This window comes from Benincasa hispida, chromosome 1, assembly GCF_009727055.1.
Source record: "Benincasa hispida cultivar B227 chromosome 1, ASM972705v1, whole genome shotgun sequence".
Lineage (NCBI taxonomy): Eukaryota > Viridiplantae > Streptophyta > Magnoliopsida > Cucurbitales > Cucurbitaceae > Benincasa > Benincasa hispida.
The window spans coordinates 75,005,410-75,018,756 of NC_052349.1; the positions used below are offsets into that span (position 1 = coordinate 75,005,410).

The 13,347-nt window shown below is 30.1% G+C and overlaps 2 protein-coding genes across 5 annotated transcripts; one reads left to right on the forward strand and one right to left on the reverse strand.

Moving 5' to 3' along the window:
• Positions 1 to 3,806: 3,806 nt before the first annotated feature.
• Positions 3,807 to 11,040, reverse strand: LOC120084092. 4 transcript variants are annotated; one of them, XM_039039999.1, is made up of 15 exons: positions 10,902 to 11,040; positions 8,322 to 8,394; positions 8,193 to 8,242; positions 6,739 to 7,038; positions 6,446 to 6,658; positions 6,270 to 6,362; positions 6,086 to 6,193; positions 5,616 to 5,975; positions 5,274 to 5,534; positions 4,960 to 5,201; positions 4,687 to 4,854; positions 4,495 to 4,602; positions 4,352 to 4,424; positions 4,154 to 4,249; positions 3,807 to 4,063 (listed from the first exon to the last, which is right to left on the reverse strand). In XM_039039999.1, the coding sequence occupies exons 4-15, from the start codon at positions 7,027 to 7,029 to the stop codon at positions 3,980 to 3,982; spliced, it is 2,097 nt and encodes a 698-aa protein (XP_038895927.1). In that variant the 5' UTR covers positions 7,030 to 7,038; positions 8,193 to 8,242; positions 8,322 to 8,394; positions 10,902 to 11,040; the 3' UTR covers positions 3,807 to 3,979. The 4 variants fall into 4 exon arrangements, with proteins under 4 accessions (XP_038895927.1, XP_038895924.1, XP_038895930.1 ...); XM_039039996.1 differs by having other exon boundaries at positions 8,193 to 8,394; XM_039040002.1 differs by lacking the exons at positions 8,193 to 8,242; positions 8,322 to 8,394 and having other exon boundaries at positions 4,495 to 4,599.
• Positions 8,401 to 11,470, forward strand: LOC120084104 (protein MODIFYING WALL LIGNIN-2-like). The gene is made up of 3 exons (XM_039040007.1): positions 8,401 to 10,341; positions 10,416 to 10,630; positions 10,890 to 11,470. The coding sequence occupies exons 1-3, from the start codon at positions 10,237 to 10,239 to the stop codon at positions 11,110 to 11,112; spliced, it is 543 nt and encodes a 180-aa protein (XP_038895935.1). The 5' UTR covers positions 8,401 to 10,236; the 3' UTR covers positions 11,113 to 11,470.
• Positions 11,471 to 13,347: the final 1,877 nt, after the last annotated feature.

Sequence of the window (13,347 nt, forward strand, 5' to 3'; positions counted from 1 at the left end):
ATATATATATATATATATAATTTTAAAAAATAAACCCTGTTGGGATACCAGAATTTTTAGAGATGTTATAATTTTCTTGGGAATCTTTCTTATTGGAAAGTAAAATACCAAACTTGCGCTGCTAATTACTTCCAAATAGTTGGAAACTTTGAAACCTATTGAAACCTAAGGAAGCTATTCTATTTATTACTTTTTGGTTTTTAAGTTGTATACACTAAATAATTATAATTTTGAAACTTAGCCACTAATCATTTACGTTTGTTAGGTAATTATTTAGTTTTTTAATATTAAACTTATGAACACTACTTCTATCTATCTGTAAGGTTTTTTGGGAAGAAAAATGAAGAACTCGTAGGCGAAAAGAGTGTTTATAAACTCAATTTTCAAAAACCAAATAACTTGTAGACTAAGGCCACGTTTACCAATCCATGATGAAAATTTCTATAAATTGTAATGGAATTTCATTGATAGATCAATTAGTGATCACGCTTATTTAGGCATTTTGTCAACCTAATTTGATTTCTTACCATTACCATTTAGGGTCAAACGGTAACGATAACAATAATTGTGTCGAATTCATACTTCTCATATTATAACAGTAATAATATCTGTAACAATACCAATAAAAATATAGCTCAACTGGCATAGTGTTCATACTATTAACTTTGTGGTATGAGGTTCAATTCCCCCACCCTCCTCGATCGGGTTGCGTTTGTTGATTATGGATTTGGTTGCAAGCAACACATTACATTACACAACAACAAACATAATCAAATGGGTCCACTTTTTAAATTAATTACGTTTCTCTGAGAATAAATATGGCCTAGAAAGCTATATATATATACACACATTCAACGATGATGATGAATGTTATAATTGAATTATGGTAATGATTCTCAATAGTTATATTTGGTGTGAAATTGAGTTTAGAAGGAAAAATGAGGTAGCAAAAGGAAATGTTAGTTGTGACAATATGCTTTCTTCTTCCTCTTCTTTACTCAACAACAATAGGTAGTAGCATGAGCATCTATAGCTATGGAGGCTGCCTAGTGTCTAACGAATTTGAGTGTATAAAGAAAAAGGTACAAATTAAACTCGAGTGATGGATACATACAAAGGAAGACGAGACAGAGAATCTTTTCTTTTTTTTCGATGATAAGTAATATACAATATTAAACTTTGGGATAAGTTTCAATTATGTCTCTTTGTGTGTTGATGTCAAAACTTGGACAGAAAAAAACATATAACTTCTTTTTTTTTTTTTTTGTAATTACGGGATGAGAAGACCTTCAAAACAAAGAAAAATGACTCTGATGTCAAACTTAGAGATGGAAAACTCTAGAACAAAGAAAAGTTAGAAGTTGAAGTACAAATTGTCTAATATAGAGTTATAATAATGTATTTATAGGAAAAATAAAGTCAATTATAATAGTGTATTTATAGAGCAATTAGGATAAAAGTGAGTTTTGTATTTACTTGGCTGAATGGTTAGTTGGGAACTTATTTTTCAAAATTTTACATATTTCTTGAGAAATTAAAAGGAATAGCTATTTTGAAAAATATCTAAAAAGAATAAAACTAATGAAATACGGCTAAATCAAGATTTAGGTTCAAATTTGACGAAAAAAAAACCCTTCTCTTCTTAGCCTTGGTGTTGTTGTGCTCATTGCAATTCATATGGAAAAATTAAAATGATGGTAGTTTTTATCTCTCAAATCAAGATAAATCGATATTTTCATTTTAAAAAAATAGAATTTTCTTTTTAAAACTTATCTTTATTGATAGATGATATAGTTAAAGGAAAATTGTATTATTTGACAAATACATTTTAAAAACCAAAGTCATAATTTCAACTTTTTTTTGTAATTGCAAATGTGGCAATTGCATAACAACCACATAGCAATGATATAGAAATCAATCACATATCAATCACATAAAAATCCGATAGCAATCAAATTTTCAGACGAAAGTTTTTTTGACATGTTTGCAAAAACAGTAAAATCTAGGGACATGCGTCCAATTTTTAATTTTTTTTTATTAAAGTTGCAATTGCCCCTTAATTAAATTCGTCATAATCCTATCGGTTTAAGCTTTATTATTATTTTTTATTTATTTATTTGGTTGAATTCTAAACTTTTCTTTTGCCAATTTGGGTTAGTGATTTATTTGTTGAAAAATGTATGTGAGATGTTGGTGGTCCATAATTGAAATATTGATAATTTATTCTCTGAAATACAGTGACAAATATAATGTATTTCTAATTCTTTTACGTGATGATACAACAAATATGGAACTCTTTTTCTTTTTTAATGCTAATATCTATTTAATTTCAATTTAATTTGGGTTATTGGTTGATTTCTCGTAATTGCTTTTCCTAAAAATACTGTGTATTTATTTTTATTTTTTTTTTATTTGCTATTATGTAATTTTAAATTATTTTGAAGGTTTATCTAATTTTAATTGTCTCCTACTATAGGTTTAAATTGTTGCTAGTTTTCATTTTTTATTTGATTTAAAATTTCTTTACTTTAGGGTGTAGTTTTGTTGGTTTAAATAATTTAGGCCCGTTTATTGTTTTGTTTTTAAAAATTAAGTTTATAGATACTACCTCTACCTCCAAATTTCTTGCTTTGTTATCTATTTTTTCCAATGATTTAAAAAATAAAGAAAATTTTGAAAACTAAAAAAAAAATATATATATACTTTCAAAGAGTTGTTGTTTTTGAAATTTGCTAAGAATTAAACCACTATACAAATGATTGTAAGAAATGTGAATAAAATAGACTTAATTTTCAATAACAAAAACAAAAAGTCAAATGGTTACCAAACAAAACCTTAATTTTTTTAGTCCACTACTTTATTTTAAAAAAAAAAAATTGTAACGACCCGAGTTCAGGAGGGGTACATGAATAAACCGATATCACATCCGAATGAGAGGGATCCCGAGGACATAAAAGTATGGTTAAGAAATGCATAAAAGAAGAAGTTACTTCCTATACCAACAAAGTGCACATTCTTTTTTGGTGGCTCAATCATAAGAATTCCAACGTTAAGCGTGCTTAATTTGGAACAAAATCCAGATTCTAAATCTTGAGCCTGGAGCATTACAAAATCTGATCTTTTTATTTAGCCATTTTTCAAAAGAAAAATCTATTTAGTCATTTTTCAAAAATAATATTTTCTTCTAGTTATCTAACACACAAATTGACATATCTATTTTTACACTTACTTTTTTTAAAAGAAGAATGATAAACAACTCATCTAATTTTTTCCAACTTGAGTCCAAAACTAAAAGGAAAAAAAAAAAAGATCAAACTCCAGAATCATCTAATCTTCTTCTTCACATTTGAATCCCCATAAAGACATACTTCTTGTATCTTCAACAATTCAACAAACAAATTCTTTGTTTATCTTCATACTTCTCCCTCTAATCTTCTTCTTCTTCTTTAATAATGAGTCACTTTTCTATTACATCTTATTGACTATTGTACTTTAACATCTTAGATGTTACTTTTTATATTATATTTCAGTGTTTAATTTTGTATTTTATACTATTATCATTAACTTATATGTTAAATTTATCTATATCCTAATTTTTTTAAAAAAAAAAAAAATCATATCTTCAACATATCAGTATCCTAATTTTTTAAAAATTAGCATATTGTCATATTCTATCTTTATATCTGTGCTTTATAGACGAAGGTTAAAATCAACGAGTAATCAAATAAAAAAATCAAATTTTTGGCGTGACAACTAAAAACCACCCAAAAATAACATGAAATTCAATAACATCTAGTACACTTCTATATACGAACGGGACCGACCATCCATCTCGCCACAAACTTTATTAAATAGCATCCAACACTTAATACATACTACCAAATATATGTATAAACTAGTATTTCCATTTCATAGCTAAATACGAAAAGAATCAAATTCATACTTAAAATATAGAAAATTAACAAATACTTCAATATCACTACACAAATCGTGCAACAAATTCTGCCCATTCCAATCGAACTGCATCGATTTCTTTTTGTTCATAGGCAAGTCTTGTGTTAAACTGAAGAACAAAAAACAAAAAGAGAGATAAACATACCATAAGAATAAATCATATAAAAATTATAACACAATGATAAATAATAATACGTACAAGATTACTTATGTGGGTATTAGAGTTTTGCACTATTTCTCGTATATACTTTTGCACATAGTACCCACACTCTATAGCACCAAACTGACGAGGGCACTACAGGTAAAAAATTTGAAAAAAAGAAACATACTTAATCATACATATAAGATTTTAATGCATGTATGGTACAGTATAGAAATTGATCAATTCAAACTTTACCTTTATAGGTTTCCAACGTATACGAGTGCGATATTGTTCGAGAGAATGTTTAGCTTGCCAGTTTTTCAAAGATCTAAACAGTTTGAAACATTAGAATAACATAATTGTAAACATTAACAACCATAAGAGTTCAAGACACTTACGTATTTATGACTCCTTGAAATTCTTCTAGAATCTTACTTCGTAAAGAGTCCATGACATAAACACAATTTTCTTGAAGATTGATAATAATCAATATCCAATGGCAACTACTAATAATCAACATTTTAATCTTATTATTTATGGATACATCAAGCTTTAACCAAGTAAAAACAATTCAAATTGTCATTACTTACCCAGTGTTATACGGGATGAGTACTAGTTGATCAAGGCTTACCATTTCTAACCTATTGATTAGATTTTTGGAACGGAGTTCTTGAGGCTTTACATGTGATGAAATGGTTGCTTGGTCAACTATTACAAACTTTTTTGTTATCTCTGAGTCGCATGCATTCCAAAGACACCTAAAAATAATAAAATTTATTATAAACATTATTAATTGAAAAAAAAAAAAAAACTAATGAATATAGTCTATGAATCACAATGTGTCCTAAATCTTAAATACTTACGCAATGTATGCAAGTATACATGAATAACCAATTTCAGCCATCCCACAATATTGAATGATGTCGTCACGTTGTAAATAAATTGTTTTCTCCTTTCCAAGAATCTGCTCGCTCAAATTGATTTGAATCATATCATCCACTTGCATGGAATGCATAGCATATCTATTTAGGAGCTTGATGGTAACGTGGACATCCGTATATTTTGAAGATTGTGCAATACTCTTAGATGTAGTCGGAGATGGAGCCTGCCAAAACCAAAATTGCACACTAAAATTGCAAAAAAGAGGGAGAAAAAAAAAAGTTGAAAAGAGGCTTACCTTTTTCTCCTTAGTCGTAATTACAAGTTTGCGTGGCCAAGCCACAAAGTTACCAATCGCTTGATCTAAAGTCTTTATTTTATCCTTTTGAGGAATTGGTAACGCAACGTCTTCGCCCATGACAATATCGACCATCGCTCTAACATTATCGGGTCCTAGTGGAATTTCATTAATGGATGGACATTGAGCATCAGACTCAAACATTGTGCCTACGGCAACAATGTTGTCCACCGATCCTATAGCCAAGTGACACGGTATTCCCTTCAAAATTTTAAAAGGAAAAACATTATTTAAGGTCATGTGTCCTATGGTTAAGTTCCAAAATCAAAACACACTTATTACCTCCAAAATTTCTTCAGGATCTTTAACAACCATTTTTCCTTTTGGAACTTTTTTTCGTTTCTGGACATTTCTTCCTTTCTGAACCCTCTTTCTTTTTGTCTTCTTCTCTACAACACTACTTCGAGATTGTCGAGTCTCATCTTTGTCTTGAGATTGTTGAGTCTCATCTTTGTCTTGAGATTGTTGAGTCTCAGCTTCATTTTGAGATTCTTGAATCAATTTCAACTTTCCTTTAGCGACATTGTAATGTAGAGCTGGTGAAACAAACTCGCCAACTCCCCTTATACGCCCTCTATGTTCTGGCGTGCCCAATGCTTCAGTCAAAATATCTTGTCCCTTGCGTATCGCAGCTAATTCATCCTATCACAAACAATTCAGTTGGCACATTTTATGTATCATATCACAACAAGGCATTTAATCGAAGTACCACCCCATTTAAACATCACTAAAACAAAAACATATAATCTTACAATTCGCTTAGCACATTCTCTAGTGGCAATGTCGGAGTATTCATTATTTTTTCTTTTTCGTGCTTCTTTCCATAAAGTTGCCCGATTGCAAGGATCACTTGACAATTCCTATATGAACATACGCAACATGCAATTAGCATACATGTATTATCATAATACAATTAATTTAATTCGCATAACTTACTAATTCTTGAGCAAGATTTGCATATCCCTTGCGAGAGATGTGATGATTATATATGCATTTTGCCCTTCTTTCTCTTTGAGCACTACTAAATGTCTGTATAACATAAACCTTTGAATTTAAATTTCCAAAAATATTCACAATTTAGAATATATACGTAGAAATTAGAATATAGTTACCTCCCACTCTTCACTTAGTCTTGCTTTAACAAATGACTCCCATTGTTTCTTATCAATATGTGAATATTTTTCTGGAGGATTCTGCAAGCGAGATGGTTCATCTTTATATGGAAGTATGTACTGCTGAGTTAATGTGGATTTAAAAGTCCGAAACTTCTTTGATGCAGATTGAAGAATATAATGTTTGGAACCAAGGTCCACCACAAACGACATCTGGGTTGTAAAAATCACAAAACAATTAGAAATTGAGTAAACTACATAAGTTTATTACCTTAACATTATAAAATTCTTACTTGTATACAGTCAAAAATTGTATCCTTAAGTTCCTGTGGAACTGCTTTCCAACTTTTGTAAGTCAATGGAATTTGTTGTCTAACACAAACACCAATGAAACTTTGCATTTTCTTTGCATTTTCTCCAACAGGTTGACCTAGATCATTATATTCAATTGTTTTGCGTTCCCCAGAATTTCTTATGTGTATCAACTCAGGCATAATGGTTGGGCCACGTCGAGCAGTCTTCTTGACCTCATAACGAATAAGAACATTCCCCTCATCTTGACTGCTGCTACTCGAATCATCCATTGTATGAATCTGCAAGAAAAGCACAAAACATACAATCATAAGATGTATTAACTTATAAGAGACATTAACTTATAAGAACATAGTAAATAAACCAAATACCATATTTTAATACACTACTTATCAATCCATGTACCCTCACAGTCATTTCTAGATCCTTAAGAAGAAGATGACAAAAAAACTGAACAAATCGAAGAGTTCATTGTTCACTCGAGTTCATGATGTTGGGACAAAAGTCAACAACATGATATGGGTTATAATATCAAAAGATATTAGAACAAATATAACAAAGAAGAGCAATAGGTATTAAATACAATCCTTAATTATTAAAAATTCACAACATAATCTAGGAAAATAACTTCATATAACTTTGCCATGGCATGCCCTACCTTCATATATTCATAACATATTTTTCTTTTTAACATCTGGGGAGGCTCACATGCACCTCAAATTAATCTCACGAGACAACCTGTCTGGCCATACAACATTTGGGTGTCAAAGAAACCCGTAACATGTTAAATCCTAGGCAGGTGGTTACCATAGATTGAATCCATGACTTCTTAGTCCTTTATGAAGGTCATGCCCCCTATTTACCCACTAGGCCAACCCATGATGATTTCATAACCTACTTTATATATCAATGACATATTGAAAAATGGCATCACATTCCCTAACTTAAAAATACAACACTTGCAAATAAGGACTAGAAATGAGAGATACAAAAAGCATAAGCATAAGATAATTCAAAGTTTTGGGTGTGGCTTAAAACTACTCACATATACAGCAATAAGCTAATGATTTCAATATAAGAGGAACCAAGTAAGTAATAAAAACAACAAATTGAGACCTCTGAACATTCTTAGGAAGCTTGTAAAAGGACCGTCACATTATTAAATATTAACATGCTGAACAGCATGTTAAATATAAACACTAATGAACATGCTTCTTTTTTCTAAATAAAAATCTTAAAAGAACACTAACTTGCTAAATAGGTACATGTCATTTTCACATGGTAAAAATTTCTTTCTAGCAAGCTAAAATCCAATGTGTAAGTAACAATCAAACTCAAAGAATAATAAGCCAAATCAATTTTTCATAACAAGTAAATTCATGTCCAACCAATCTGAATGTAAACTTTTGATAAATTTAGGAAAAGAAAATTTCACCTTCAAAGCAAGCTGATTGATTAGAGTTTGTCTACACAAACTGCTCAAATCTGAAAATCGAAGTAGATTTGAGAAGATTTGACTGAATCTATGAAGAATCAGTGTAGATTTAAAAAAGTGGGGTAAGACCTGGCACGTCACACAAATGGCAGCAACGAACAGCTACTACATATGGCAGATGGCAAACAAAGCAGCTACAAATCTAGACCACAGGTTATGAACACATATCAAACAAAAACCACAAAACGGAGAATGGCGGCAATCCACGTTGCACTGAAGAGGAATCTACGAACAACAACAGTAAGTGGTGACAGATCTAGACCTCGTAGACAAAACCCACAGAATAAACTCACTGCAAATCCACAACGGTGATAAATATGGACTACAATGGCAACCATTTACAACAGATTCACACGAATGGTCGTGTTCCTGACCCACATAAGAAAGAAAAGATAGAATTTCACAGAGGAAGGAGGTGAAAAAAGACAGTAAAAATGTGAAGGAAAAAAACATTATTTAAATAGGTCACATGATCTAGGTCAATGACCGACATTGTTAACCGACATTGTAGCTTAAATTTTTTGCATTTTAAAGTTTCCATATGTTTTCCCATGTCCGTCATTGTATCTTCATGAATCTTCATACCACCACTAGAGGTCAAATGAAATCAATCGACCAAAAGAGATTGACCAAACAACGAAAGAAAGATTTGTAAGATAAACCTTTACAATGACATGGACTCTAAGTACGAACATCCCTTCCACTAAAAATTACAACAAAACTCAATTATTCGCATAAAATAATTAGATACCAAAAAAAGTTAGAACCTAAGCATATTCAAGATATACCACTAATTTTATATGCACAAATATTTTTTTACACAGAAATGAAAATAACAAAGAGCCAAGTTCAAGGTCGTCATCTTCACCATTGAACCATCTCTGATTCTAAGGTTTAGGTCAAAGTCACTTACTCTCTCCCTCATGACAAGAGGTTGAATGAAAGCAAAGTAATTATTTTTCAGTTTAACAAGTGTGGAGTAACGTATCAAACCTTCAACCTTGAAGAGAGTAATATCGAACCTTCAACCTTAAAGAAAGTCATAGATACCTTAACTATTTGGGGACGAACATGTAATGTATGAGATTATTAAATTCATAAACAAGGATATGTAAATCCACATGCAATAGACTTGGCCTTTTAGTTCTAAATTGTATCGATCTAACTTGACTAAATATCTTGGGAAGAAGAGTTCGACAATTAAGGTTGAAGATGGGAGATAAATTAGAAAACTTTGTATCTTGAAAAATGTAAATAAGTATCAAATGATAATATATGTGGTTTATGGTTAAATGATGGAACAGTTGATTAAAAAACTGTTTAAACTACATCATCCTTTCAAGAATTCAACCTGAGATAAAAAATCTTTTGAAGTAGTTAGTTTACAAATTCCCTTTCAAACTTGTAATTTTCCTCCATTCATTTTCAGTTTACTATCCATTATCCCAATTGGAAATAGCCTAGCATTATTGAATATAATTGACTAAATTGCCAACTCTATGTCACATTAATTCCTCCCCCCTCCCCCCGCAATATATATATATATATATATATATCGTGAGTGTCCAACCCAAGCCGCCTAACCCTGCAATATTTGGATACCAAGAATATTAATCCTGGGTAAGTGGCCTCCATAGATTGAACTTTGAACTCATTCCTTATAAGTATTTTACTATACCCATGGCCTTTATTGCCAACTAGGTTAACCCATGATGATTACTTGGAAGTTTTTTTTAATACAACTCTTTCCAAGTTTCTATTCACTATTCAGGTTGTTCTCTCAATTAAACCAAACAGGTACCTCTCTTTCCAAGCAACTGAAAAAGTCTCTTGAAAGAAAATTTTCAACTACTAACACAAAAGCAACAAGCAATCCCATGCGAAAAGGCCCATAAGCTCCCAAGTCCCAATTCCTCTTTAGTCAAATTGAAGCTAACCTTTCCTGTGTTTTAAATTCTTCCTCCTAATAACAAGACATCCCGCCATGGAAAAACACCATCTTTGCTACACCTTAAGTCTCTCCATCATTGTCTCACTCGCACTCATTGCCTTTGTCTCATGTGTAGCTGCAGAATTACACAGAACAAAGGTACGACAGAATCAAAAGTCTCTCTGTTAAATACGATTTTGGTTTTTAACTAACTTTCCGACTGATTTTGGTAGACGAATGACCTCAAGTTGGATGGGAAACTGTGCTATTTGCCGGAAAGTCGAGCATTTGGATATGGAGTTGCAGCTTTGGCGTGTTTGGTTATGGCTCAAGTTATCGGGAATATTTTACTTTGCACGAGTTGCAATTTCAATTTAAGGAAGAAGAAGAGCAGTGAACAATCTCCTAAAAGACCAAACTTAGCCACAATTTTTCTTCTTGTTTCATGGTAGGTTTGATTTATTTCTCTCGTTTAAACTGTTTCATCAACCTTTAAGAATTCATTCAAATCACCAATCAATAAGCATAAATATTCAATTACAATCTCCCATATATTCAATAACTCATCATCTAATATCATTCATCTTCAATCCAAAATTAATTTGAAAATATTTCATTCTTCTGATTCAGAATCTTCAAATTATGACAGTTTGTTATATCATGAAACAAAAATTCAATATAATTGAAGAGGGGATTTGATTTTCTAGGGCAAGCTTTACCGTAGTGATATTGCTACTGAGCGCGGCGTCAAGTATGAGCAGACGGCAACCGTACGCGGCGGGATGGTTGGGCGGCGAGTGCTACTTGGTGAAAAGCGGTGTATACGTCGCCGCAGCAGTTCTAATCCTCATCTCGACATGCTCAACCGTAGGCTCGGCCGTAACAGTTCAGATCAACAAATCCAGAAAATCTACCGCACTGCCAAAATGAAGAAAAAGTTCAAACAGTAGAGAAAAATAAAAGCATCGCAACGGCAATGGCAACGACGGCGGCGGCGATCGCCAGCCTGCAGCGAAAAGCTCCTAGTCGCTATGTTCCTGTGATGGCGCCTCCACTGGACGGGCTCTTGCTCGAGTTAATTTTTATTTTGGTGAAAATAACCTAACACCAGTTCAAAATCACTTGGTGTCCCTAAACTTTAAAATGGGAGGTTGTTCGTAGAAAATAAATTTGAAAACAATATATCTAAAATTCTGGAAATAAATTTGTAAAATATGGCAAATTCAAAAGTATAATTAGGAACGTGTCTTCAACTTATAAAAAAATTGTAGATACGGTAAAATTCTTAAATCTAAAATTTATTTATCCTGTATTTCAATTTTGCCCTTTTATCAGTCAATTAATATCTTTTTTACATCTTTGTTTGTAGCAATATGAATTATTACTCACTTTAATTTTTGCATTTGCTGCATTTTTTATTCTTTTTGTAGTTTTTTTTCTTTTGAAATGATGTTTTTTTTTTCATTTTTAAGTACAATTGTATAATAGATCGAAGAGATTCAACTTAAAACTCACTAACACTTAGTTTAATATACACATTTTGACAATTTCGTCGTGTTTGGAATAACTAGAGGAAAAATGTTTGTCAATATAAATCATTTTTATGAATTTTTTAAAACACTTAAATAACTAGTCATTTTCAACCTTTTATTAATAGTGTATCAAGTATATATCAACAGTGTATCGGGCATATATTGTTTGTAGCGGAAGAAAATAGAATCATTAAGCATTCTAATTCATCAATTTTAGCTTCATATACTAGTAGTGTTTTCAAGTGTATATCAATAATGAATCAAATGTATCGAGGGTATCAAGTGCATTAGGTGTATCAGTGGGTTGAGTTTATTTTTGCTATTTTTGCAAAATTAATAAATATTGACTATAGGTCTAATTTTTTAAACTTATTTTGTCAATTCTGCAAGAAACTCATTCTAAAATGGGGTACAAGGAACAAAGATTTGATTTCCTCTTTTGTCCTTTTTAGTTGATGGTTATAGGGTTATATCATGTAATTTCACATTAAAATTATTAAATAAAAATTTTTCATGTAATTCAAGTTAAAACAAATATTTTTTTTTTAAAAAAAAAAAAAAAAAAAAAAAAAACATTTTATCTCTAAAATCTCAAATTGACATTGAAGTTTCGTACTGAAATTATTAAATAAAAAAATTTCCCATGTAATTCAGGATAAAACAAGAATTTCTCTTAATTAAAAAAATTCATATTTTATCCCTAAAATCTCAAATTCACGTTAGAGAAGGAAAATTTAAAAGAAATAAAAGCATCTTTCATCTCTAAAATCTCAAGTTCACATTAAATAAAAGAAAAAAAAATCAAATGTTAAATAGAATACCTTTATGCACGTTAAGTAAGATGTTTCTTTTCTTGTTTCTTTTTTCTTTTCTTTTTTTTTCCGATTACACATTAATTAAAAAAACAATAAGTTTTTCCTTTGTTTTTTTGTCGTATAGTAGATTTAGAAAAAAATCACATTTCATCTTTCTATATATATCATACTATATCATGTTAATATAATTTGATATAAAATAAAAGTATGAAATATAAATTTTAACAGGTATCTCTTCTGGATTTAAAAAATAAAATAAAATAATCTACATATTATTTAAACCTAAAATCTAAAATGGGCATGGAAATTTTTTTAAAAAACAGTATAAAACTCTAAATGGCGTTAAAAGGCACAAAAATAAAATTTAAGAAAAACTTTAAATTATGTTAAAAAGAAAAGAAAAATTAAAACATCACAAAAATTACGTTAAGAAAATAAACATATAAAATAACAAATCTGTACCTAAAATTTAAACAGAAAAATTTTTAAAAAAATAAAATAAAACTCTAAATCACGTCAAAAGAAAAAAAATCACATTAATGAAGTTAAGAAAAATTAAAAATTTATTTACTATCTAAATCTGATCTTCTAAAATTTAAAAATGGCTATTGAAAAATATGTATCTATATACTATGAAAAATCACATTAAAAATATTTTTTGATAAAAATCTAGATTTAGATTTTATCTATAATCTTTTGTTATCTAAAAAAGTCATGGATGAAAATTCATTTTATCTAAAAATTAATAAAAATTGAAGTTAAAGAATTTTTCAAATAAAAAATAAAAAAATCTATATATTATCAAAATCTAAAATCTA

Coding starts and splice junctions, on each gene's coding strand:
- LOC120084092 (XM_039039993.1), bottom strand. CDS start 7,029: ATGGATGATTCGAGTAGCAGCAGTCAAGATGAGGGGAATGTTCTTATT. Junction 6,194..6,269: donor CAAATCTTGCTCAAGAATTA/GTAAGTTATGCG, acceptor ATGTTCATATAG/GAATTGTCAAGTGATCCTTG. Junction 5,202..5,273: donor TTACGACTAAGGAGAAAAAG/GTAAGCCTCTTT, acceptor TGGTTTTGGCAG/GCTCCATCTCCGACTACATC.
- LOC120084104 (XM_039040007.1), top strand. CDS start 10,237: ATGGAAAAACACCATCTTTGCTACACCTTAAGTCTCTCCATCATTGTC. Junction 10,342..10,415: donor CAGAATTACACAGAACAAAG/GTACGACAGAAT, acceptor TGATTTTGGTAG/ACGAATGACCTCAAGTTGGA. Junction 10,631..10,889: donor ATTTTTCTTCTTGTTTCATG/GTAGGTTTGATT, acceptor TTGATTTTCTAG/GGCAAGCTTTACCGTAGTGA.